Raw genomic sequence first — 27886 nt, forward strand, 5'->3', positions numbered from 1 at the left:
AGAATAGCAAGAACTGATTTGTTTAAGCACCCAAAACAGAACTTCTAACACGTACATTTACATTTACATAGGAATTGAAATTCTTCGCCGTGCAGCGTTAAAAAGACTGACATCAAGAAAGCAGCAACAGGGCCAGGGTGCGCGCTGGCTTTCTAATCTCGCACGCAGGGAAACCCCGAAACAGCCTCCGCGTGATGGCGGTATGAGGCAGTCCCTGCATGCCTGAGCGTGGGAGTTCCTGCCTTCGCCATATCGGGGTGGTGCTGCAACGCACCGAGGATACCCTGAACCGTGCAGAAGTCTCCCAGCCCCCTCCTGTCTCTCCATCAATCCATCTCTCTATCCATCCGCCCCCTCACGGCAACAGGCAGAGTCCAGCATCCCCTTCACAGTTTCTCCGGATCTGCTGCGCCACATCTTACCCCCTGATCGACGGTGGACGAAGGAGAGACGCACCAAGTGATGCTGCTTCTGCAGCTCGCGAATCCCGCACCACCGAAGACCGTACACACACCCGTTAGGAGTAGGCGCACTTTCCTCGTTATCTGCAACAGCCCATGAAGATGTCCAACGCAGACATCATGGGTTTAAACCCCGCCGACCGCTTAATCAAATGTAAGTGTATTGGGTTTATCGTGCGAGCGTAATGATGCTTATCTGTGCATGTTATCTCATCACTTCTACGGTTTTATGTGATTCGTGACAATTCGGTTTCTATTATGGTCGCTTGCCTTATATTGTTTGGGTGATAAGCTATAATAAAGAGGATGTTTTTTTGTGTGTCGTTAGATTTTTATTTGAGCTAACGTCATGCACTATTGATTGATCAAAGATCACCGCATATGTTTGCATCCCCTCCCCCCCAAAAACCCTCTTTCGCTTATTACATTTGCAACCTAGTAAGGCTTCCTATATTGTCAGTGATGCTGATGCAGGCGAGGCGCATCTCTAGAGCGTTTCGGAGGCGGCGCGCGCCTGCTGGTGGATGCATGAACTGTTATACAGTGCCAGGTTGCCCGAGAGAGGGACAGGGGAGGAGAACAAGAGAGAGAGAGAGAGAGACTTACATCTCGTTCCAATGAAATATTTTTGGCAGTTTAAGGATGACAGCGAAAGGACGACTTAAAGGTAGCGTGACTTTTGCATCTGTGCGTTATTGCATGCATTTAGGCGTACATCGAACTATACGCATCTTTCCAATGTCAGTGCGCGCGCCTGTTTTGTAGCTACCGGCGCTCGGATAACGAGATGATCTCGCGAGTTACCGTATCGATTTTGCGTCTAATGATGTGAAATGTGCAATGCCGTAAGACCTAACACGAGTGCGCATTTGTCAAGGGGGCAAATTGCGCCGGGATGCTCGTTTAATGTACGAACACGGACATCTTTGCTTAGATGGCCTATGAGGGTATTTTAGCATGTCATTCTAAAGCAGTTGATCGATTCTGTTGCACACAAGGATACATACTGTGGCTAAATACTGTTCCCAAAAACAGGTCGAATTAAGTGCATTGCAGCTCTATATACAAAACCTATTTCATGGGAATGATGATGCATAAATATGATGATGCAAACATATTCTATACCCATCACAACTACCCCTGTGCATGTTTTCAAGTACCATTTTATGCAAGATGAGCTACATATAATCAAGACCGGCTTCTGATGGTGCTGATGTTGCTGCCATATCCTTGGGCAGGCCATACAGTAAGGATGGGGTTTATTTGATGTGTATGTGGATGCATAGTGTGGGCGTTTAATTAGAGTTCTGTGCGGATGTAGACAGAGAAGCTGTCTGTGATCATGTGAGGAACGGTGGAATTGTGTTTGGATTATGAAAGACAATAGAATTGGGGGTATTTTGGTTTACTGTAGTGTATAGAGTGAGAGTGCTTTTTTTTAATTCTGTCATTATTTACTCGCCCCCAGATCGTTCCAAACCTGTATGAATCTCTTTGCTCTGCTAAACACAAAGAAAGATATTTTGAAGAATGTCAATAATCAAACGGATCTCATCCCCCATTTACTGCCATAGTAGGGAAAATAAATACTATAGGAGTCCATGGGGGGTGAGATCTGTTTGGTGTCAAGCATTCTTCCAAATATATTTCTCTGTGTTCAGCAGAACAAACATTTATATGTTTGATGTGAGTAAATGATGACAGAATAAATTTTTTGGGTGAACTATTCCTCTTACGAGGAATCTCTTTTCTGGTGTGCAAGGAACGATCCCCCGAAACTGTTGCTGCCTGTAATTATTTAGCAACATATGCCATTTTGCATTAAATAATCATTATGGCATATGTGATTTTAACTGTAAGGTAGCCTGGGTAACAAGCTTTAGGCATGGTCTGTTCATGTGAGAATGCAACCAGATATAACCAAGTCGGTGTTCAAGGAAAGCAGCAAGTGTACAGGTGATACAGGTTGATCCAGTGTAAATACCCAACTCTTGAAATACTATGGTAATATCATGTTTTGGTAATCAGATGGTATATACATGGTTTGATGGTACTGAAAGGTGCTTCTTTAACATTGTAGAATTACCATGGTACCTGCTAAAAACATGGTTCATGATAGCAATATTCATAAATGCTGTAGTATTTATTTACACAAAACTTCAAGTTACTTCATAAATACATTGTAGTATTTCAACGGTACAAATTGCCAAAATATAGCAATACCACGGTAGTTTTAAGTAGAAGTGATTAAATCCCTATGGAAAAATAACCATGGTTTTATTATAGTAAGGTGTGTTAACCATGTTTAACTATGTGGTGAGGCCTAAGTATGTAATTTGTGGTTACTATGGTTTTACTACAATTAAACCAAAAACCTGGTTACAATAGATAAACCAGGGTTAATTTCATAAGTGATGTATTGTTTTAAAAATGATTATAATTTCCCCCTGCAATTTACTTTAAAGAATACCATGGTACCATGTACAAAAAGACATGTTAATACTACGGTACTTTCTGCTCTCTTGTTGTTTGTAAAGAAAGGTAGTGTTTAGAGAAAGTCATTGTAAGATAATTAAACTCAAGCATAGATTGACTAACTAGCTGTATTTCTTGAGATGCTTTTGATCACTAACACTGGATATTATGTGCTGCATTCACTATTAGACCGAATGCAACTCATCGCCATCTGTCTCCCCGAGGAACGTAGTAATGCGACGGTAATGACCAGGTTCTTCTAATTGCATCACAGTGTATTTTTTATGATTGTAACTAATGTTTCCCCGGCCCCAAAGAATGGAGCAGTTTTAATACAAGAATATGCTGTTCGCACGCACAGGCAATCATGCATTCAAACGCACTCAGAGAGAGGCAAAGCACAGAAGAAACGACTTCACAGATCGACATTTTCTCCAGATTATGTGTCTGTGTTAATTCATGCATGCCTCCTGCCGAGCGCCAACACACTACATGAACGGGATGTTAAGGCCCGAAGGAGACTGGGAGTGTTGACATGATCCTGCCAATAAATGAAACGAGGGGAGGTGAAAAAAAAAAGAGGGGGAATGTGTGAAGGGTGTGGAGGATGAGAAGTGGGAGAGATGGGGAATCAGGCACTTGACAGCAGATAGATGGATGGATGTGCATGCGGATGTTTCCAGCATCCTCTATCACATCCGGTAATGCTTACTGGATACTGTGCAGTGTGGACTAAATATTGCCTATAATATTTTTATATAGTATGAATAGTATGTGAAACAGGTTGCTCGAAAATGGAAATCTATATTATTTACCGGTACTCACCCCCATGTCATTATAAAACCTGTATGTCTTTATTCTGCAGAACAAAAAATATGTTTTGAAGTTGGTATGAATAAACATGAATAAATAATATTTCCGTGTGAGCTATAATTTTAAGCAACGATACATTTTGGAAATAGTGTTATACTGCATTATGGTCACATGACCTCATGTTTGCTTTCAAAATTGCTCTTGCGGTACTTTGATGTCATCTGCCTGTCGGATCTTGCAGCCGCCGCATCAAGTCGAACAAGCCTTATATGTGTCACATGGTGTCACATGACCTCATTACGTGTGTCACATGTTGTCACACGACCTCATTACATGTGTCTGTTATGCTGTAATCAAGTCCTTCTGGGACGTTCTTACGAATGAGAATGTCATATGTTACACATATGTTCGTAATTAAATTTGGTTGGAATATTGGGTTATTTCATATTTCTATTTAAATAGCTTTGTCACTATTCTTCATCAATGCTACGACTTAGTCAACATTCACAATTATAACTTATGGTTATAAACCAACTTCAAATTTCTTTATTAGGATTTTTCATCTGACACACTAAAGTCGTAGTTTAAAGGTGCAATGTTTCGGAGGATCTACTATGGCTTCAAAGGTTTATAAAACCTTACATAACGATGCGTTATGTTTTTATTATCTCAGAATGATCTACTGTATTTCTATCTACTTACACCACGTGTCCCCTTACATGGACTTGGCTATGTTGTTTCTACAGTAGCCCTAACTGGACAAACTGCTCTACAGAGCTCGTTTTGTAAATACGTTATCCGCTTCGGCAAAGAAACGAAAACGCGACATAATCTCCACATTGCTCCAAAAATATGCAGAAATAATGAATGGTTGAAGTACTTTTGTGAACAGAACCAGGAGTACCGCTGTCCCAATAAACAGATACTGAGATAATCAACTATATTGCCCACCCAACTTATGCAATGGAGAGAGAGGCTATGTCACATCACAAAGTGACTGTAGGAATATGTAAAAACTGTTTCCTCCCACACAGAGGCACAAACACACAGCATGTTACAGGTCACCGGACACGTTGACTTAGGCACACATTCACCAATACATGCATATGTATGTAACTGAGAACACTAACAGGCTTGGCCACATTCACACCCCACAGTTTGGGTTTCTCTCTCATACACACACATATACAGATGCTGTAGGATGCAAACCACAGTCATCTTAGCTCTGAGCACGACCTGAGGCTAAAATCAATTGTAAGTCCTTCGCAGGTTGATTTTCCTGTAATATTGTAAACACAGGGGCTCTAGGACGCTATCCTTGTTTGTTTGAGCATGCCAACCAACATTACAACATTGCATCAACCGAGGGCATGAGTTTGGGGTGGTACTGTGTGCCTGCCTGACAACCTTTTAAACTTTATTAAAACGTGTTTCTTGGTAAGCAATTACTCCGTGAATGAATCACCATTCTCGTTTTTAGACATTTGTGTCCATGTTGTATTATTTGTGAGATTTTTATGCGTAGTGGCATTTAATGTCTCGCCAAAGGATGAAGTGCTTTTAGCAACTTGTAAGCACCGCAGTTTTTTATATAGGATAAAGCTTTAAAGAATCAAGAGTGGGTTATAACTGGTGTTGTTTAATGTCATTGAATAAAACGTGAAAACATTTAGAGGGCTTGTTACTGACCATGTATTACCATGTATTTAAATTTATTATGAACGATTGAATTTTTTCTTATAAATGATATTTATTAATGTGCAATTTCATAGGGATGTAACAATATCAAAATCTCACTGTACGATAATACCTCCATATAAATTCATGGTACGATATTTGTCGCACTATTAAAAATATCAAATTATGTCTTGGAAATGTGTCATAAGCATCCTTGTTTCTTTATCCTCTAATCATTAATGTTGTTTAGAGGTATGAGATGAGTTATAGTATGAGGTGTGTCAAATGACCTAAACATTTTTATTAAATAAAATAATTGCACCAGATTGCCAAAGTTAATATCTATAATTTTTTTTACCAACCTCAATGTTTGGCCTGGAAGACCTATCGTTTCATACATTCATGTGACCGTGATAATATTGACACAATTTTGCTATTGCGATATATAACACGATATCAATAATATTGTTACATCCCTAACATAAGATTAAAGGAACCCCCCTTGAAACTTGCATTGAGCTCTTGATCCACTCTGGGATGAAACATACTTTTAATAATCCGGTTCATTCTTGATGGTTCTTGACCATTTTGTCTTCGATTTCATTGACTGTTAACTCAATTTAGGACCTGGATGAATATTTCACGCTGTGTCATAGCATCATGCAAAGTACAGAAAGTGTAATGGTGTAAAAAGTACCGTGCTGCCACATGCAGATACCTGTCCACAGATCTGGTTCAAAACTGTGTAAAGGTGAAAGTGAGAAAGAAGTGTGGATGAGCAAGATTGAAAGAGAGGGAGAGACTAAATTTAGCCTCTTTAACATAAATACTCGGGTGTGAGTTTGGAGCGCAGAGGACACGGTAAAATGGTGCAGAGCGACGACCTAATGAGGACGCGGAAAACCAGGAACATTTATGTGATCTAGAAATCTAGTAGATGGTACCGCTGACATCTCTGATGTGGGGTTTTATCGCTCACTTCTGACCTGTCAATCATCCCGACTGACTCTGCTGATTGGTTCGTTTGTCAGCGTGAAGGCTCGCCTCCTCTCTGCATACGTGTGTGCAGATGTCGCCTTCTTGCGTGAAGTGTGCATTAATTGCACAACTTCAAACGGCGCTTGTTTAAATCCCTCTGTCAAAAGCGGGTGATGCCTGGTTACCTTTTGCTAATCTGGGTCACACGCTCTCACTTTTGTTTTCCCCTATTTAGTTCAATCCCGTTCTTTATTTTTACTTAATTTGAGGAATTCTGGGATTGCTTGTAAAAGGGGCGACTATAATTTGACACTTGCCACATAGCACCATGCAGAAAAATGTATTTTATCGCTTTTGTGGCCCCAGGGTGCTTAAACTGGTCTTTCTTTCTTATAGTCGTGTGATCACTGGATGGTGTTTTGTCAACAGTTTAATTACAGGATGTTGCATGTTGCATTGGAGAACAGCATCGTGGGTGTTCGACTGACTTTGGTTTCATTTGTTGTTCGACACCAATCACACCATACGTTAAAAAAATGGTAATAAGCTCATTATATATGTTGTATGGTACAGTGAGTTCACTAATAGATCAGATTGTACGTCGAAACTCAGGAATGTAATCCTCTATAGATCAGACTTCAGTTACTTTTGAATCACAGGTCAAGAAGTCCAAGATGCTATTTCAGGAAAGCTAGGATAAACGTAAATGTAAGCTATTTAGATTTTATGATTTCATAATTTTGGTTTGTACTGATTTTATAGCGGAAAGTGTTAGTATGAAACAATTCGTAGAAGTTGACAGCAGATTGCAATAGCGCCCCCTGTATGGGAATGCAACGCATGCTTCTGTTAAAGGGACAGTTGACCAAAAAATGTAAATTCTGTCTATAATTTCTGACCCTTATGTTGTTCCATGTCTCTTTCTTGTGTGGAACACAAAAGGAGATATTTTGAGAAATGTCTCGGTGGTTTTGTGTCCATATAATGGAAGTCAATGTTGTACTTTCAGTCATACGGCTCCGAGTGAGCAGTTCTTGGTCACTTTAAGGTGTAAAAAGCCTCTGAGCTATCCGGCTATGGAGACCGTTGCATGAGGGTCTCTGTAATGTGCGAGTCGAGGTGAGGGCAGAAGTAATTGATCAGGGAGGAAAGGGTAAGATGGAAAAGAGGGATTGACTGAGAGCTTTACCACAGCTGTGACCTGAATGAATCCCTCCCCTCGTACCTCTTGGGTCCGGGAACAAGTGCGAGCCTGTGAGCGCCCTACTTTCCCAAAGTATGATTCTAGGCCATTATCTGTGTTACCAGTGGTGGGGCTTCGGCAGGCTCAACGGATCCGCAGAACAATCCTTTTCATCGCCTGTAAATGTGTGAAGGGAGGGTGGGCCGGGCGTTTTGTAAGTGTTACTCTGAGAGGGGAGTATCACACAGTTAAATTAAGGTGTGAAGGAGAGAAAGCGAAAAGAGACAGAAACGCTAAGATAAACCGTTGCACATGTGAGTGTGGTTGAAACCAAAAGCAAATATCCTATTCTTGCTTAGGTAGTCAATGACAATTGGACATAATGCTTCCCATATACAAGAAACTCAAACAGGCAAAATGTCAAATCTTATGATATAGTCCGTCATGGAGAGGTTTGGATGTAAACCAAGCCAATATTTTTAAAGTGCTTTTCAATTGAATGTTATGTTGCAAAAAATGAAATAGATTTTACATTTGTGACTCTGGACATTTGTGACCCTGTTTTATAGGTCAATTTTTCAAAATTGAGATTTTTACATAATCTGAAAGCTTTCTATTGATGTGTGGTTTGTTCCTTGTCTACTAGAGAAGACCGTAGAAATATTTAGCTATTGCTTTGTATTCAATGAGCGTGTCAATACCAGACAGCGCTAAATTTTTTATGAAGGCAAAATAATAGATTTTTTCAGAAACAATAAAGCCATGTGATACATTGCGTTACAGAGTCGTTTTCCCTGCTTTATTTCAATATGCTCATCAATTTGTGAATATTTTTATGTCCTCACATGAATATCTCATTCAAACTCTAAAATATAGAAAGTACTTTTTCAAAATATAAAATATAGACCACTTAGCAAGATGTAAACACTGGTCCAGAATCACTTCCAGTTTCAGTTATTTATTTACATAATTCAATCTTAAACATATCTGTTTAACATTTTAAATCGCTTATACATGTTCTGTTGGATGTATTTTGTTCAAACGTTTGTGTAGTGTTAGAGCCTTTGTGAATAATTTATTAAAAAAGGTTATTAAAGGGTATGATGCATTATAATTGTTCACAATGGTTGTTGTAAGACATTAAATGTTGTTTCAAAGAATTAAAACCAAATGAAAATGCAAAGCGTAACAATGAATTGACAAGTGTTGTAATGTATTAACTCTAGTTACAATTATTCATAAGACATTACAGTGTATTATAAGGTGCAAGACAAGGCATAATTCATATATATAATATTAAAACTACTTTTATTATGCATTATACTTAAATATGCTTTAAGTAAAGCATTACCGTAAGTTTTTCTGGACCAGTGCTGAATTAGCATTGTTCACCATATCCTGAGAGGTCTATATAATTATGACAATATAAAGTTCATAATGCTCAGTTTAAACAGATTTTAAATTTATGGGAAGTTATCTCATATTGTATATATCCTTGTAAATTGTGTGAATGTTCATATGTATGTGCATTTGTATTTATGTGTGTGCATGTAACTGAGAAAGGCAAAGTGTGTGTGTTAGTCATGTGTTGATTTGGAAAGTGTCTTGGCATCTGTCTCAGCAGCTGGAGGGTATAACACACACACACACACACACACACACACACATTCACACACAGCTCGGTTATCATGACCTTACACTGACGCTGTCTGTCCTGTCCTGACCCTCTTCATCACAAACACTCAAACGTTGGTCAGTTAGCTTGACCTTACACTGTCCCGACCCATCACACAAACACAGACATCCAGTCTGTAAAACAACAATGAGAAATTTAAATCGGAATATAAAGAAAAGATGCAAACAGTATTTTATAGATGGTTTCAGCGATAACAACGTAAACAAAGGTAATGTGGGGCAGACTGAACTTCCGTTAGACCTCCACAAGGAATCAATAGCTTTTGCCTAGATTTTGAGTAATTTAATACAATTGTACAACACCATACAAAGTACTGTTGACGAGAGAGGACCGAGCCCGGACATATGTTAAGTTTGTGTTTATGTTTTGTGGTCGGCAGTCTACCGTGAGGTGGCTGCCGGTCCTTTACTTCTGTGTTATTGTTTATTTGATTTGATTAAAGTTTGTTAAATGTTTGCCGGTTCCCGCCTCCTTCCTTCCCTTTTATGGATCTTCATTACAATCTTCATTTGTGTTCTGCAGAAGAAAGTCATACAGGTTTAAAATGACATGAATGCGAAAAAAATCATTTAGCATTTTGATATCCCTTTAAATGTGCTCCAAGCCAGCGTTTTCCAAATGCACCGAGATAGCACAATCCATCTGGCTTACGTCTATTTGACGTCTGCAAGACATCTGCAGTACATAGTTTGCTCATCTGCAATACGTCTCTGAGACGTCTGAACCTCTGTAATACGTCTGCTAAAGATCTGGAAAACATCTGCTAAACATCTGAGAAAGAGCTGTTGTTCATCCATTCTAAATCATAAACATCTTACAGACATCTTCTGGATGTCTATATGACGTCTGACAGCAGACATATCCGAGACGTATTGCAGATGAGCAAACTATATGTTGTAGATGTCTTGCAGATGTAAATGCAGACGTCAAATAGACGTAAGCCAGATGTATGTGTGATATCTGGGCATTCATGAAAATAAACGTTGAATGTTTCTACCTTTGAGAAAATGATGACTGATCAAAAACAGCAACCAGTCACAGAACTTAAAACACAAGTTGTGTAAACTGCTCGTGTGTGTGTTTGTTGTTTAAGTGTGTAAAGTGTGTGGGGTGGTCGAGTTTCCCATCTTGTAACAGCAGTGTTATATTTAGCTCACATTGTGTTGTGCGGCAGCATTCTTATCAATGATTCATGGAGTTTCTTTGCATTGTTGTGGTTTATTATCCGACACGTGTCAAGTTTTTATCCTGCGTGTTTCTTTGCACAAAATCCTTTGCGAAAAGATGAGTGTGTGTGTTTATTGACATGGGAAGGCGTGTGTAGCCCGTCGCTGTATGACTGTGTCCAAGACAACAGTAATTATGCTCATGTTTACAATGAGTCCTGCGTGCATTATGCTTATTCAGAAGAAATGTATGTCTGTACTGTATGTGTGTGCTGCTATTAGGTGCCCAGAGGAAATGTTTACATGTATACCTTCATCCAAAGGGACATTTAAAGGGATAGTTCACCCAAAAATGAAAATTCTGTTATCGATTACTCACCCTCGAGTTACATTTCTTTGTTCTGTCAAACGCTTGGAAAGACATTTGGAAGAATGTCAGTAACAGATCTCATCTTCCATTCACTACACTAGCAGGAAAAATAAATACTATGGGAGTGAATGGGAGATGAGATCTGTTTGGTTACTGACATTCATACTGACATATGGTATCTTCCTTTATGGTTTGTAGAACAAATACATTTATACACATTTGTAAAAACTCGAGCGTAAGTAAACGATGACAGAATTTTGAAACTATCCCTTTAAAAACATATATTTTTCTGTTATTTACTGTATGCATTGCGTGCAAATGGCATGGTATTATTAAAGGAACAGTTCGCCCCAAAATAAAATTCTGTCATAATTTACTCACCCTCGAGTTGTTTCAAATCTGTACACATTTAGTCTTTTTTTGGGGTAAACTTTCTTTAAGGATGTGTACTGTGCATTGGTCGGTTTACTGTATGCGTTGCCTGAGAATCAAAACCCATGACCTTGGTATTATTAACACCATGCACAACCAATGGATCTACTTTTATTTACGAATGTTTTTTCTCACTATTTACCCTTTAACTTAATTCTGTGAAATGTTACGCCCTTAAGTTTCTTTAGAGAAAAAAAAAAATAAGGCAAATGGTTGACATGAAGTTGTAGTTTAGAGCTGTTATGGCGGATAACAGGGCTCAGATCATTTAGTATTGCAACAATGTGATGAGAAATGTGTTTGTATCTATAACCATTAAGACTTTGACATGTTAATCACATTGATGTGTAGGAGAAGCGAGTAAGAACATTATGAGATGCATAGAAAGAGAGCGGTTGTGTTGGTACAGGTTTAGAAAAAACGTCTCAGTATATTATTTGTTATTGCATTTATGTCTTTATGTAGCAGTATGGGTGTATTATTGAAATGCGGTTTGCAGCAAAGATCTCTTACATAACACTTTTTCCTCAGGCAAATACACAGCACTGACACACACGCAGCTGACTTCACAAGCATGCAGGCACGTGAGCAACATTTACTTATGCTCATAAAAAGAAATATGTACAACTCAGTAGAAAAGCTTAACCTTCATAACATTTTTTGCAAAAAATGCAATAATTTTAAGCACGTATTACCAATTTTGGGTTGTCACACTTACCAAAATGTACAAAAAATTTTAATGGAATAATTTTGTTTTTTCATCATAGTTTACTCATCCTCACGTCATCCTCATGACTTTCTTCTGCAAAACACAAAAAAATATATTCTGTAGACCGTAGGTAACCGAACCCCATTGACTTTCATTGTATAGACAAAAAAAAACACTAAGACATTTCTCAAATATCTTCGTTGTGTTCCACAGACCAAAGAAAGAAAGAGCTCAGTTAACTCTCGTGAGCAATGTAAGAGCCATTACAGTCGTGCGAGTGTGAAATGTGGAAGTGATGAAAAGTGGAGATGTTTTTTGTCTGAAGGGTCTTCAGCATGTCTGTGTAGCTCAAATGCTTCAAAAAAATATATATTTTGAAAACGCATCTTTGGATGTAGAAATGGGTTAGCATGTGGGCTGCTATGACTCAGTGTGTGTGTGTGTGATGCGCTTCACTGGTGGAATGCCAACCTTTGGCTGCTGTTGCCCGGTAACACTTTGCCACAATTTCTGTCTCATTTCACCTTTTTGAGACTTTTTTCAGCGTTCTGTTCTCTAATTTTTTACTCTTCCTCTCACTCTGTCGCTCTCTCTTTAATCAATATAACCAATATCAGCATTGTTTTATTGAGTTTGCTTGCATGTATGAAACTCAAAATAAAAATAAATTCTGTATACTCGTTTGAATAGACCATATCAACATCTGGCACAAAAGGATTTGTAAGATCCTCAGCCATTTATTTTCCAGCGAGTGTTTTTATTTGAATTAATGTAGAGTGTCACACTTTTGAGGTGGATTGTGGGATTGATGCAGAGAAAGCGACATGCATGCCCATGAGCGACATTAGGCGTATTTCTTTTGCTGCAATCCAAACATACACTTATTGATTTTTTTGTGTAAGCTCACAATGCGGACAAGGTGTGATGGCATTTGTGTTTCGAATTAGCGCTTTACACCTTTTACAACCTGTGTATCTCTCTGCATTCTGCACTGCACAGTAATGATCATTGTTTTATTTGCTCTCTCTCTCTGCAGCGGTGCCATTTCCGCTGAGCCACAGGTTAAACATGCGGGAGGTGTTCGACTGCGAGGGGAAGCCTCGCGTGGACCTGCTGAAGGCTCACCTCACTAAAGAGGGCCGTGTGGAGGAACCCGTCGCCCTGCGCATCATTAATGAGGGCGCCGCCATACTGCGCCAGGAGAAAACAATGCTGGACATAGAGGCTCCGGTCACAGGTTACTGTCGGATACTTATGTTTTTATAGCATTGAATTGTTTTTGTTTTCCTAATCTTAAAGCTTGCAACTCATCAAAAATGTATTTAATATAAGGAGCTGAGATGAAAGGGCTCTGTTCAAAAACCTATTTAGCTGGCTATCTAGACAACAGTGTCTGTTGAAACAGCGATGTAAAAGACTGACAGCATGACAAGACATATGAAAACTGTGATAAAAATCCAGGTTATTACATAACTGGTTAATAAGATTATAAAGTATTTTTAACTTTTCCTAAATACGTGTACAAATATTACTGTTGTACTGCTTAAAAGTGAATATGTACTTGTTTTCTTTGCAGTTTTTGAGGTCTAAAAATACAGAACATCTTTTCTGTTATTTCCACCTGATTTTTATTTTCTGCAAATATATGCAAATAGAAACAATATTTGTATTTGAAATGTGCCAGAAATATTGGTAGTAGTTCACAGAATGAAACGTAAATAATAATTTGACCTAAACAAAATTTACAAAAACTGATTTTATAATAGTCTTTCTAAAGGCTGTTGATTTTATAGTCTACAAAACTACTAGCTGTCTTCCATAATGTGTGCCTTCCTTCTCTGCCATGATAGCGACGATGGCTCCCACCGTCTCCATTTATAATTTTACCTATAGACGTATCTTCAATTTAGTTTTTTTCACGGCTGTTTATGCAGTAAACATTAATGTAGACATAGATATGTCTGCATACTAATGTATATGATATCAGGCAAAGGTTAAAAGAAAAAACGAAATGTTGAAGTATTCCTCTTTAACCCTGTGGGCTGAGGAGAGAATTAATGACATCATTAGCAGAGGCCATTAGTAAAGACCACCCGAACCCACCCTATATCTTTAATTTCCCATGAGTCAATGTGTCAAGCAGCTTGATGTTACCTATAAGAAAGATACTGCTCCTCAGCCATAAAAATGCCATAATTGAACAGACAGAGAACCCGTCCATGGGTACCTTTCCCCGCTCTCGGCGCCCTCACACCTGAGACCGAACCTCTGCTCCACCCCATCCTTCCCAGCATGCATTTCTGAAGCCTCATCAGCTGGTGGCCTTGTGACTTTCACACACAGAAGTCATTAAACATTAATGGCTCTCTGGTTAACCGATTTAATTCCCTGGAAGCCATTATCGAGAAATAGCTTTGTGGGACCTCGTGACCTTTAACCTTTTGACCTCCCATCAGGCGCACACGCTCAGATGAGAAGGGCTTCCATTAGAAATCGTCATTCGATATTCATCATCATTCACTTCATCATCAGCGCCACGTCCATTTCTTTTGCTCTTTTTGTCTGGATTGTTGGAAACAAGCTGTATATAAGTGCATGTAGACAGATCTTTAATGTTAATATAGAAGTTTAATTTGTTTAATTTATTATTTAAGAAATCGGTTTACATTGTTTTTTTTTCATAAAGTAAGCATGTGGACTGATGCTTAAGTCTTTTCTTTCATTACAGTGTGTGGGGACATCCACGGGCAGTTCTTTGACCTGATGAAGTTATTTGAGGTTGGCGGATCTCCTGCGACAACTAGATATCTGTTCCTAGGGGACTACGTGGACCGAGGGTACTTCAGTATTGAGGTTAGTGCTCACTTTCTAGGGTTCTTTCATTGAATAAGTCAAAAGCCTTTCTGCTTTACTATCAGTTTCTAGACTGTTATTCCCTTCTTGATCTGTGACGGCATCTCTGTCTCTCTTACTACAGTGTGTCCTGTACCTCTGGTCATTGAAAACCCTCTACCCAAAGACTCTGTTTCTACTGCGGGGAAACCATGAATGTAGACATTTGACTGAATACTTCACTTTTAAACAAGAATGTGAGTTCTGTCCTCATCCTCTCAAACTCCTCTCTTCATCACTATACATCTATACATACAACAGGGTTGCAGATATATATTACAAATAGATTTCTTATAAACACAACTTAAAACTTCTCTCGTGTCTTCTCATCTCCTGCTCTTTTCTCCTCTCATGCAGGTCTTTTTCTAGAGCAGTCTCCTGTCAAACAGAGAGAGAGAGAGAGAGATGCATAAAAAGATCAAGAAAGAGAGATAGAGCGTATGATTAGCAGAAAATTAATTTGCCTGTTAATGTCGGGCCCAGAGAGCCCGCGTGTGTGATTTCCCCAATGAGAGGAGTGAGCAGGAGTGGGTGCCCTGCTTAACCATCTGCTGACAGACTTATACACAAAACTTTACCACGGCATAGTGTAAAACATACACTTTTGTTTAAAATGAACCTAAACCTATACTATGTCATTCGAATGTCATCGAATTGTATACCCAGATGTGCATGAGAAATTGTGAAGACTTTTCATGCAGTTCTTTTCCTACGAACCAGTTTTTAAAGGGATTACGTCTAACTCTAAATAGTCAAACAAACGCCAAAAGTACCAAAGCAAGTAGTGCACAATACAAACACAAACAAACGTGATTGATTCTTTAATGCCTGATTATTGATAGCCAAAGGTCAGGTTAATCTACTGTCATTAATGTGCGTGTAAAATAGACAAGAGAGAGAGAGAGAGAGCAGGATGATGTCGTGATATGACTGAACAGATTGGTAGATTTGGAGCAGTTAGATTGTGACAGCTTAATGTACAAATTACAATCATACCGAGGAAGAAAGCCTTCTAAAAAAGCTCACTTCATTTTCAAAGTGTGTTAAAACAAGGGAGGGATCGCATCTGTTCTAGAAAGAGTACACAGCCATCATCTCCACTTCTCACTGTTCATCCCAGTCAGTTTTTATCTTTGTCATACTTTTCAGCGAAAATATAAATGTAATCGTAACGAGACAAGGTAACAGAAAAGCGGAATCGCATTAAATATTAAGGCTTGTAAAGTTTGTTCTTCTTAAGGTTAATGCTTGGGAAAAGTAAAAACAATCTGGCAACATTTGAAGTCAAATCAACGATTTATTTGATTTATGGATTCATATTTTCTGAAATAGAGATGCACAAAATCTTTATTAAATAACGTTATTATTCATGTATGTTGCTTAAAGGATGTTCAAATATTTTTAATACATCTTTTTGCGGTGCGCTCTCTCGCAGATCAAATAAAATGCTCCGAGCAGGTGCGTGATATCCGTGTCTTTGTCTTTCAGGTAAAATCAAATACTCGGAGCAGGTGTACGACGCCTGCATGGATGCGTTTGACTGTCTGCCTCTGGCTGCACTGATGAATCAGCAGTTTTTGTGTGTTCACGGCGGCTTGTCTCCAGAGATCCACACGTTAGACGACATCAAGAGGGTGAGAGATATTATTACTTTTTGTAGATTTCTGTACATATCGAAACTGTCCTTCTGAAACCTTGGACGTCCAGATTCGCTGTATTTTAGGAAAAACACTCTACTTTTGAAATGATTAAATACTGTGTTGTCAAAGTTGACAAGCACTTTTTAATACTTTTTATTGGTTAGACATTTGCACCCAGTGACAAACATAAATGCTGACTAATAATAATGATTTATGCAAAAATCACAAAATATGGAGAAATGAGGTTTCAGAAGGAAAGCAGCAATATGGATCATTTTGTGTAACTCGTTGTGTTGTATTCTGTCTTTTCAATAGTCTACCAAGTACTTGCACAGTGCTTATGAAAATAAATGACTTTGACTATAAAAAAGTCAAAGCTGGATTATTGTGGAATTAGTGTTTTAAATCTCATAAAACATACTTTTTTTAAGGTAGCTTTAGTACAAATGTGTTTGTTTTGTTTTACTTCTGTATTCTGTGTTTTAATGTATTTTTTTATTCTTGTAAAGCGGCTTGAGATGCAATATTAAATCGGCACTTATAGAATATAGAAATTTAGTTTTTTTAATTAATATTGTTATTATAAGCCCTTTTAAACTGGGTCAATGTTATCTCGGGTTAGTTTACCCCTTCCTAATAATATTAGCAAAATACAGTATTCACGCTGTATACAGTATAAAGTCGGTTTTAACCTTATTTTCAGAAGTGTGCATTGTAACAAATGTTGCATATTTATAACTCTCTGTGAGTGCACCTTCGAACGTGGTTGTAAAAAAAAACCCGGGTGTGAAAAGGCCAAATGTCTTTTCAGTGCGTATAAAGGTCCAAGGTGTAATGATTTAAAGGCATATATATAATCTGCTTCATAAAAGAATGCTTTTAATGGATTTGATATGTTTTGTATAATAGCGTGTGGTTCTTGTTCCTCTGGCCTTCCTACTGTGCTAGGCTTTAATGAACTAGTTTGATGCGCTTATGTATTTTGTTGCCTATGTTGTTATATTTGCTTCCAATGTTTCCTCATCTGTAAGTCGCTTTGGATAAAAGCGTCTGCTAAATGACTAAATGTAAATGTAGATGGCCTTACTGAGCAATCGTTGGATATTTCACGTTTTAGCTTTAAGACTGGGCTCTGTCAACAGACGCTTGACTGATCCTCTATAAATCCCCCCTTATGCTTCTCATTTATTTTCTACAACAGTCCTCCGGCAAAGCACAAACACAGACAAGTCTTTTAAATTATTATTTACTTTCTGTCTGTCTGTCAGTTGGACAGGTTTAAAGAACCCCCAGCATTTGGCCCCATGTGCGATCTGTTGTGGTCCGATCCGTTGGAGGACTTTGGGAATGAAAAGAGCCAAGACTACTTTACCCACAACTCTGTCCGTGGATGCTCTTACTTCTACAGGTAAACAACACCTTAATGTTAACCTTTAGATTCGAGAAGACAGATTTCAAGGATGCTAAATGAAAAACGGAGCTGTATATTTATACAAAGGTAACCTTGTGGTCATTCTGGGATGGTGAGATGCGCAGGACGCGGAGGATTTTAAATAACATTGGCAAAACCCAAAGATTAGAAAGATTTTAAATCGGATGACTTACAGTATACATCTTCATTGTCTCTCATAGAAATATGTGCGATTACATTGAGACTCTCCCGCATCGCAGATGTTTCTCCTAAAAATGTTTGAGAGACTCGATACGTAAACCCCACACAACCGAGACATCTGCAGGAATCTTCAGATGAAACTCCGGCAGCGTACGGATCGAGAAAGCGCAGTGAGAATTTAATTGGAATTGTAAAGCAGTCCAAAGTGACCAGCTTCAACACAACACAAAATCCCCACAGCCTCATGGGAATCTGCACTCTGCCGTTTCCATGACAACTGGCTACTACTGCCAGATCCGCTGAGATATGAAGATACGGAGACAAACCTGAGAAACGGGAAAGAGAAATGATGAAGCAAGAAAAAGGAGACACAATAGAGAGTGCATGGAGGAAAAGGAGCGAAAGTTGTAGAGTTTGGAGAAGGAATAGAAGCTCATTTGTGATCGAACTGGAACAAACGTTGAGGAGGCTGTGAATGAGAGCATGAGGTGTGAATATTTCCCACAATGCTCTCTGGTTTTCACATCTTATGAAGGCGTCTAAAATCAATGAAACCTTGTGTTTGTGCACGATGCTTTAAGCCTCTCATAGGCTCATCCTTTTCAATATCCCAGTGTAAAAATAATGTCTTGCCGTATTTACATCACCTGTTTTGTTCAACACCAAGCGAGAAAATCAACCTACTCAGTTTTTCTTGTTAACACTTAATATATTTCAGCTATAGGTTCAACCTGTATCTTTCACCTATCTGTATTCACTTGCCCATTTTGCAGGTGATGTATGGTGGTTTGATTAAAACAAATCTCAAATCAACAGGAAAACTTTATCGTGGACAGACGTATAATGCTAACAATTGAACACAATGTGTGCTATGTCATATTGCATATTGTTTAGCTATATTTATGATTAATGCTTTTTGTATCAATAACTGCCATAATTGAGAAGTATTAGGAACAAATTTATAATGTTTTATGTGCTAAGAAATAAATATTTTAAAACATGTAAAAATACATCCAGGATGCATACATTGATCCTTAAAATGATAGTCATTTATAAATTCACACATCGTCAAGTCATCATTCATTCGCCCTCTTTTCATTTCTAACCTGCATGACTTTCTTCCTTCCGCAGAAGACAAAAGAAGATATTTTTGAGAAATTTGGTCAACCGGCATCCATTCACTTGCATTGGTCTTGCGCACATACAAAAGAAGTGAATGGGTGCCGGCGCTGTTTGGATACCAGCTTTGTTTAGAAAAGCTTTTGTGTTCTCAAATGAAGTCATACAGGTTCGAAAAGACAAGAGAGCAAGTAAACAATGACAGAATTTTAATTTTTGGGTGAACTATCACATTTAAAAAGACGTTTCCCATAATAATAAATAAGACTCCAAATACAGCTTGTACACAACACAGTACAGGAACAGAATTGTTGAGCTCTCATTTACTGTATCCGATGTTATCCTCAGCAAAATATATTTTTTTATTGTGGCCCTTCACATTTACACCACTGCTGCCCCCTGGTGGCTCGTAGTTGAAAGGCAATAATACATACAGTACACTTCTAGTGCACTAAATTCTGTGTTTACAATCTTAACACCAATTTTCTCTACAGTACAGAATAATCTGCATAAATCATGTTAAATGTAGTTTTAAACGTATAATAAGCGAAAAAGCTTTATGAGCGTTTCATCACATTGTTTGTTAATTGTTTACAGCTATCCAGCTGTGTGCGAGTTTCTACAGACCAACAACTTACTGTCGGTCATCAGGGCACATGAAGCTCAGGATGCTGGGTAAGGACAGTACACAAATCATCACATGTGATCGTACGCACACAGACAGACAGACAGACAGACAGTGTGTATTCACAGATTGACTAGTGAAGGTTTATATTGATGCTGTTCAGATGCAGAGAGATCTGAAGATGAATTCTCCATAGTTTATAGACAGTATACTTTAATCTTTGATCTTACTGTACATTCCCCCCCACATACGTTCACCTCAGCCAGTGTCCTTCTATCTGTTTTATTATCTCATGCACATGTAAACACAGACATGTACAAATACACATACATTATCTCCAACATTACAAATGATGGTTAAACGGAGTTGTGAATGTGTGGCAAACAAATCTATATTTACGTCATAGTAGTCAATGCACTTCAATAAACCACGATATTAATGCTATAGTCCTTAACAGTCAACAGTACTCCACAACTATGAACAATACTACTACATTTCCAAAAATAACTTGTTGTGCGAGGCAAATTGACATTCGTCACAATAAATAATGAATTTATTATGAATTGTCTGAAGTTGGTCAGGATTATAAGTGCATATGTTTGAGAAATGACAATAATTAAAAATAATAATAATATAAACTACCGGCTTCAACCAGACTATCACTTACCAGACAGTCTTTAGTTTGTCAGATTGGCCACACGCATTTATTTCCCAGCATGCACTGACACGATTTAAGTCATCTTTTGTAACTTTGATAGTCTTTCTCTATTTTCCTCCTCTCTCTCTCAGTTACCGTATGTACAGAAAGAGTCAGAGCACAGGATTTCCCTCTCTCATCACCATCTTTTCTGCTCCAAATTACCTGGACGTTTACAACAATAAAGGTCTGAATTCAGTTTTACTCTCTGTGAACACACTACACAAAGTACAGCACACGCAACTTAGATATAGAATACAGAATCATACAAATCTTTTCCTATTTTACATCACGATGCTTCATTTATAAGAAAGAATCCAATAAAGTCAATACAAGGCTTATTTTAATGTATGCAAATCAATATTTATTATGTTGTCATGAAATATAAACCTGATATGTTCTGGACAGGCTTGTGAAAACAGCCGGGCGAATCCAGCGTCATGGATGTGACATAAAAACGCTCAGGGAATGTATTTTTTACCAATAAACTGAACCCTTGTTGATAAGTTTAAACATCATAGATGTCTATGCACATGTTTTCTATTTAAAAAAGGGAAATAAACATGGATGTGACAAAAAATGAACAAGGTTTTTGGGAGATGACAAACTTTGTAGGATTTCTGAATTATAATGCACAAAAATATAGAAGAGATGCCTCAAAATTGTTTATTTTATTTTCCATCTGCCCACATTGGAATATTTACCGTAATGGATGTGACAATCCTAAAAACGGTACTTCACTGACTATCAAAAACCAAGCACTTAAAATTAAACAAACGATTTAAAAACTTGAAGAGAGACCTGGGTCATATAGCGTGCATGTGTGGAGAGCGAACGATACACACTTGATGCTTATGTAAATGTGTTTGTTTGCCTGTCCACAGCGGCTGTGCTTAAATATGAAAACAACGTGATGAACATACGACAGTTCAACTGCTCCCCACACCCGTACTGGCTGCCCAACTTCATGGACGTCTTCACCTGGTCTCTTCCTTTTGTTGGAGAGAAAGGTGGGATCCAAGAATGTGTTCTCGACATTGATGTATGGGAGACATTTTTTGTGTTCACACAAATTCCTTACACTCCATTCGAAATATTCTGGGTGTGTACAAAAAACATACCATTGTCTTAAAGTGCTTACAACATGATGTAATGGAACAGCATTTCATCTTCAGTGCCTCAACAGGTAAAACCAGAACGAGGTCAAAAAGAAATAGCAAATGGTTGATCACTAGAAGTACTTTCATAGAGATTAAAAGATTAAATTCAGCAGATATTAAAATCACATTTATTTTTGCTGTTGTTGTGAAAGTAATTGTTACAAATGTAAATGTTAAGATCTTTTTTAAACCTTTCACCCCTTCACAGTGACAGAGATGCTGGTGAATGTTCTCAGCATCTGCTCAGACGATGAGCTCATGAATGACGGAGAAGAGATCTTTGATGGTGAGGACCACCATTGCTTATGCTTTTAAAAACATTCCCATTTCAGGTCAAAACTGAAATTATTATTATAGATTTTCTTACGGTTTGTGCACACTATGCCCAAGTTACTCGAAAGTATATAAAGAATGGTACAGTAGAAACTATTCACAGTGAGTACGATACTGAATATTCTCTAAATAAACCTTTGATAGGTGAAGTCTGTTCTAAATGTGTTTTTCTCAGCTAACGCAGCAGCCGCCCGTAAGGAAGTTATCAGGAACAAGATTCGTGCCATCGGCAAAATGGCTAAAATGTTCTCAGTCTTGCGGTGAGTCTATAAGGGATTGAACAAAAACACAATACAAGCAAATCAAAAAATTGTGTGCTGCTTTTAATCAGGAATCACAATTATTTTAACATTTTTTAATAGCAGCGAAGCAGCTTTGCGTCATCGGACACATGCACTGGAAAATGACTTCCGATCTGTTTTTGGTTATAATATAACAATTTATGTTTTATTTATTTTATAAATTCATATTTATATTTTTTGTAAATTAATAGTATTAAATTTAATGAAAACTACTCAACAGTTATTGATTCTTCGCGGAGGTGTATCAGAAGTTAAGTTTGGGCCGTAACATTTTTAGTTTTTACGTTGTTGCTGCAGATACAGTCTATAGAATAACTGATATCAATGCCATTTTTTCGTACATTTCAATTTAAGATTTGAAGAGTCTTGGCAGTTCTAACTGTGAAAATAACTGTTTGTGGATTTGTATTATATTGTAAATTATATTGTCCTGTTAAGCCTGTGTGTATCAGGTTTTCACTACATGTATATGAGCGATTCAAAGCGTGAAAATGATTCAGTCCGTAATCATAATCAGTTTCTAAATAAGAATGCCTTTCTAACAATTTAGACGTTTTCATCCTGAGTTATTTATGAGAGGACAATGTACTAAAAAACCCACTAACGCTTTCGGTCCACGGGTAGTGGTCTAGCTTTTGTAAATCTAGTAACTTGTTTGTTTTATTGCTCCTGTATGACATATCTGTCACGAAACAGGTAAGGGAAGAACCCAAGCGCAGGCAGCAATACGGGGTAATACAGATTTTAATAATAAAACAGAAAACAAAAACCCACGAGGGGGTAAAATACATGGGATAATAAAGACAGTAAAAACCAGGACCAAAAAACTCAAGGCGGGTAACCAGCCGTAACAAAAAGGATGCTAACGCTGGGACACAACGTAGGGACAAATCCTCAATCAAGCAGGTACCACGATGTACGAGAGGTACGAGAACAAACGAGCACAGGACAGAGAATACAAGGGCATGAAATAGGGAGACGAACAAAGGATATTTAACAATAGGCAGGTGTGGGTAATAAAACACTGAAGGGAAGATAACAAGGAACGAGAGGGCAGGGCCATAGACGAGACATGAGAAAGCACATGACAGCTCACCTTCTCACACAACACCCTAGGCTATGCCATTACTCCACTGCAAGAACAAGAATAAACATGACATGATGGTGGAATCATGACAATATCGCTTATTGCTCCCTGAGCTCTCTGTAAGTCGCTTTGCGTCTGCTAAATGTACTTATATTATACATATTTTGCTAAAACTGAGCTATTTAATCAATAGATGACATGTTGTAAACAAGACATGCCATTTAGCTTACATGCATATGGCCCCTTAAATTGGAATATACGATATTAACAATTCCAAAACCACAATTTTGACCAAAATACCATAGAAAGCATGAAGGTTTACTCTAATTGTTTCAACAGAGAGGAAAGTGAGAATGTGTTAACCCTGAAAGGACTGACCCCAACCGGCATGCTGCCCAGCGGTGTCCTGTCTGGAGGAAAGCAGACCTTACAGAGCGGTGAGTTACAAAAGCAAACATCTATCAATTATAAAATGAACCATGGTTTTACTATAGTAAAAGTGGAGTACACTGTCATCAATCTACATACAAATTTAATGAAGCTTTTTAACTTATGTTTTTGAGTTAAAACAAATGAGCTTTAAGATTGTATTCAACTGACTTCTAGTTGTATTTTTACAGTTGTACCACAAATCTTTACCACAGTTTTACCACAAATAGCCTACTAGTTAACCTATGGTTATTGTAGTGAGATTGGTTGGTTACTAAAGTAAAACCATGGTCAATTTTCCAAAGGGTGTCGCTTTCCCATCTCATTCTCGTTTTCTTTCTTGTCACTTTGACTTTCAGACTGAATCTCAGATACAGTTTTGTTGACCTCTCTTTTTAGTCTGTTACTCTGTTTAGTCTTCATTATTATCGCTAATAAACCATCTGAAACGTGAAGGTGAACACTAACCTGCCCCAGGTGCCGCTAACGCTAACCACTAACGGCCCGCGGCGGCTACTCTGCAGCTAATGCTCCGTGTATGACGGTCACAATAAACCCCCCATCCATCCTTCCTCTCTCTCTGTCTGTCTGTCCCCGACTCTTCAGCTACCATTGAAGCCATTGAAGCCATTGAGCCGGATGAGGACACAGAAGGTAAACACTGACCGGCCTCTCAGTCTACGCTACGCAGAGGTTTCATAGCGACCGCCGTAACACGCTAGCTAGCATTACAGTGCAGACTAGCTAACTGAGCGTGTGGACGCTATGACTGGTCAGGGATTGTGTATTGCACACACACGGTCACACACGTAAAGAAACACACGTGTTTGTCTAGATATCAGACTAGCATGTTTGCTACAAAATATTCCCCAAATTTTTGTCACGATCAATTGAGAAATAGGTGATGGAAATCACACGATACAACACACACATTACATTTACATTTAGTCATTTAGCATACGCTTTTATCCAAAGCGACTTACAAAGGGTTCAGGGAGAATTATGCGATATGTCATAATAGAGTAATAGTACATTAGGTGCTAATACAAAGTTACTAGTTTCATCAATAGCTAGACCACTACCTGTTGAGAGAACAGGTTTATTTCCACACATAGACGTGTAGACACAAGTTTGCACAGACACACACACGCTTGTGTCTTCATGCTTATGCAAATGCTGGACTCTGCCCTGCTGTTTCCTCCCGTTTACGAGCGGGACGCATTCTTACGTACCCAATCAGCAAGGTTACAGAATGACTCAGCAGACGGCATGAATCTGGGCCGTGGGTGGTCGGGAGGGGGCACGCGTCCCCCCCACCCGTCTCTCCCAGTTGACCCGGTATTCTTACAGCACCACGCCCAAACACTGATCACCCCAGCTATCACTCTGGGTTTGGTCTTTCACGACCACGTGATCTGCGGGATCATGTGACCTCTGAAAAACGGGTTTGTTCAATGATGCTCAAAGTTTACGGTTTAAAAAAGTTGAATTGAACTTAATGGAAAAAACTGAGTTGAAGAGTTTCTGTAACTTCCAAGGGGTAAATGTTTGAAGCAAAAACGATTGTATGTGGTCGGAGAACAAACCCAACAGAGGATCTCACATCATCTCTGACTGTGATATGAAGCACGATGTTTCCATCAGAATGAGTCGGAGGTTATTCAAATCTTTTATATCTACATTAGCAGTCGTGCAGGTAACAGGTTGGATGAGTTTGTTTTCTAATGGAAACATTGACTGTGCCGTTGGTCCATGTGAGATTTGTGATGTGTGTGTGTTGTGGATTTGTGAAGTGTTGTGTGTAAATAGGGAAATCGTTTTGGCCATGTCACATTTTAACAAAATCACACGAAAAAGAAACTCCGTCGTTTTCCTTTTTTGATGTTAGATCATTTTATATTTGAGATATATTTTTATACATGTGGCCTACTTTTATAGTCACACTTATTGTTTTTGCTACTGTTATTGTGGATTTTGTTGTTGTTATTATAATTTATACTTTATTCCTTAAAGTCTAAGAAAAATAGCATTTTGAATTGTGCAGCTTCAATTTGTTTTAAGTTTCAAAATGTTGGGATTGTGGTAAAATATGACATGGACACGTCCTGGACAGCTTTTGTGAAATTTCCGACACGTGTGTATGTGTCCTATGAAGTGACATGGCAAAACATTTAGAAATAGAAACTAACAATGAACATAAATCTCTTTTATGCTCCTTTAAATGACAAATATGAATAGTATAAAATGATATATTGTTCCTAGATTTTTTCCTGTCACACCATAGAACACACGGAAGGGTTTTGGATTCTGATATCTCTCTCGTTTTTCTCTCAGCCATCCGTGGCTTTTCTCCGCAGCACAAGATCACCAGTTTCGCGGAGGCGAAGGGTCTGGACCGCATAAACGAGCGCATGCCCCCCCGCAGAGATGTGGTGAACAGCGTGGGCCTCTCCATGGGCAAGATGAACATGGCCGAATCCAATGGCACGGATGACAACAGCAATATCCAGTGATTCATCTTCTCCCCCACATCTCTCCCTCGCTCGTCCCTACCCCTTCTCCCATAATGCAATTCTCTTCTCTATAATTTTTACTGCTGCCGTCTGTGTAGCAGATGGATTATGTGATATATTTAGACAGAACTCCCTGCTTGACGCTCAGTGGCCTCAACAACAGACGAGACGGACGGAACGGCCGCATCGCTTTTCGTGAAGAGGATTGTCGAGAGTTGCATGATGGGACGTGTAGTTTTATGGATATGGGGCTATGAACACTGGAAAAGTTTGTCTGAAGAAACGTTGATTTATGCGTGTTTGCATTTTTGTGTGTGTGGGTGCGTCGGAGATGTGTGTTATATAATCATATGATATGTAGGTTTTCACAAATACTTGTTTTTTTCTGGTCTAAAACACGAGGCTATTGCTCTGTTTATTGTAAATCAGAGGAGCGTATGTTTCCATTCTTGAGTGTATGTGAGGAGCTTATAATAATTTAATTTACAATTTTCCTGCCGTTCTGTTTTGCAACTAGTAGTCGATATATAGCATACGGGGAACGTAATATTCAACAAAATCACTTCACACAGGTTATTACTACGAACAATCCGCAAATAACTGAAATTTTCTCGTAACGCCCATCGTGCGTTTCAGTTTCGTGCTCGCTGCGTCGTGTAAATGCGCTGTTGTCACGTCGTGCTGCGGTTGCTATGGCAGTACTATACTCCTCGTGTCCCCGGAGTCTGACACCTCCTCGCCTCCTCAACACTCCCGATCAGAGCCGGGGGAGATTTCAGTCTGCCGCGTGTGAGAAACCTGAGGGGTTACGTTAGGCCATCGTGGATGCAACAGGTGGTTTCAAACAGGTCCACCAGACTGAACAGGTTTCCAGCTACGAATAACCCATGGGAGTTTATTTTGTATATAAATGGCGTATATTTTTAAGGATCGTTTTGTTATCACTTATGTTCATTTTTATTCATTTAAGTATTTATGGTTTGTTTGTTTTCTGTTCGTTTCCATCGCTGTACAGTTAATTCGGCTCAGATGAGGTGTTATACCTTGTGTTTGTACGTTTCTTTATCGATGTACAGAACTTATCTGGTAGTATGAAGGAACGTATAATTCTGTGAAAAGACATCCGGGCTGCTAGAGCATGACTGCATGGTTATTTCAAAATGTAAATCCAATAAGGACACACCTAAACGTGTCTCGCGTTTTTAAGGAGAAGTATATTCCGTTCATTATTCTATACAATATTCTGGTTAACGTTAATTATGATTATGATTAAGAGTTCTGCTGGTTTAATCCACTTCGCTTCATCCTCTTTTGGGTTTCTCGTTGTGCTTTTCTTTATAACTAATGACAATGTTTATGGGTTATTTGTGCTTCTATATCTTGTATTTTTCTCTGAAGCTTCATTTTGATCATCATGATTTTCTGGTCTACAGTACGGACAGTGTGAGCATGCCCTATGGGACAAATCTCTTTTTTTACTCTTGAATAAAATATGCATGAACCTTTCGGAAGTTCCA

The 27886-nt window shown here is 38.6% G+C and overlaps 1 protein-coding gene across 4 annotated transcripts; it reads left to right on the forward strand.

Moving 5' to 3' along the window:
• Nucleotides 1-249: 249 nt before the first annotated feature.
• On the forward strand, nt 250-27878 carry ppp3cb (protein phosphatase 3, catalytic subunit, beta isozyme). 4 transcript variants are annotated; one of them, XM_079479722.1, is made up of 14 exons: nt 250-615; nt 12997-13197; nt 14689-14813; nt 14938-15049; nt 16341-16486; nt 17761-17900; nt 19821-19898; nt 20638-20732; nt 21430-21555; nt 21914-21991; nt 22214-22298; nt 23767-23864; nt 24463-24510; nt 26191-27875. In XM_079479722.1, exons 1-14 carry the CDS (start codon nt 558-560, stop codon nt 26367-26369), a joined length of 1569 nt encoding a protein of 522 aa, XP_079335848.1. In that variant the 5' UTR covers nt 250-557; the 3' UTR covers nt 26370-27875. The 4 variants fall into 4 exon arrangements, with proteins under 4 accessions (XP_079335848.1, XP_079335850.1, XP_079335851.1 ...); XM_079479723.1 differs by lacking the exon at nt 250-615 and adding an exon at nt 1015-1128; XM_079479724.1 differs by lacking the exon at nt 24463-24510 and having other exon boundaries at nt 26191-27878.
• The last annotated feature ends 8 nt before the right edge of the window (nt 27879-27886 follow it).

Source organism: Barbatula barbatula (assembly GCF_947034865.1).
Source record: "Barbatula barbatula genome assembly, chromosome: 18".
Taxonomy (NCBI): Eukaryota; Metazoa; Chordata; class Actinopteri; order Cypriniformes; family Nemacheilidae; genus Barbatula; species Barbatula barbatula.

Excerpts from the sequence above, each read along its gene's own strand:
- ppp3cb (XM_079479722.1), top strand. The coding sequence starts at position 558 with ATGAAGATGTCCAACGCAGACATCATGGGTTTAAACCCCGCCGACCGC. Across the intron at positions 13,198-14,688 it reads CATAGAGGCTCCGGTCACAG|TGTGTGGGGACATCCACGGG; the intron begins GTTACTGTCGGA and ends CTTTCATTACAG. Across the intron at positions 19,899-20,637 it reads CATGAAGCTCAGGATGCTGG|TTACCGTATGTACAGAAAGA; the intron begins GTAAGGACAGTA and ends TCTCTCTCTCAG.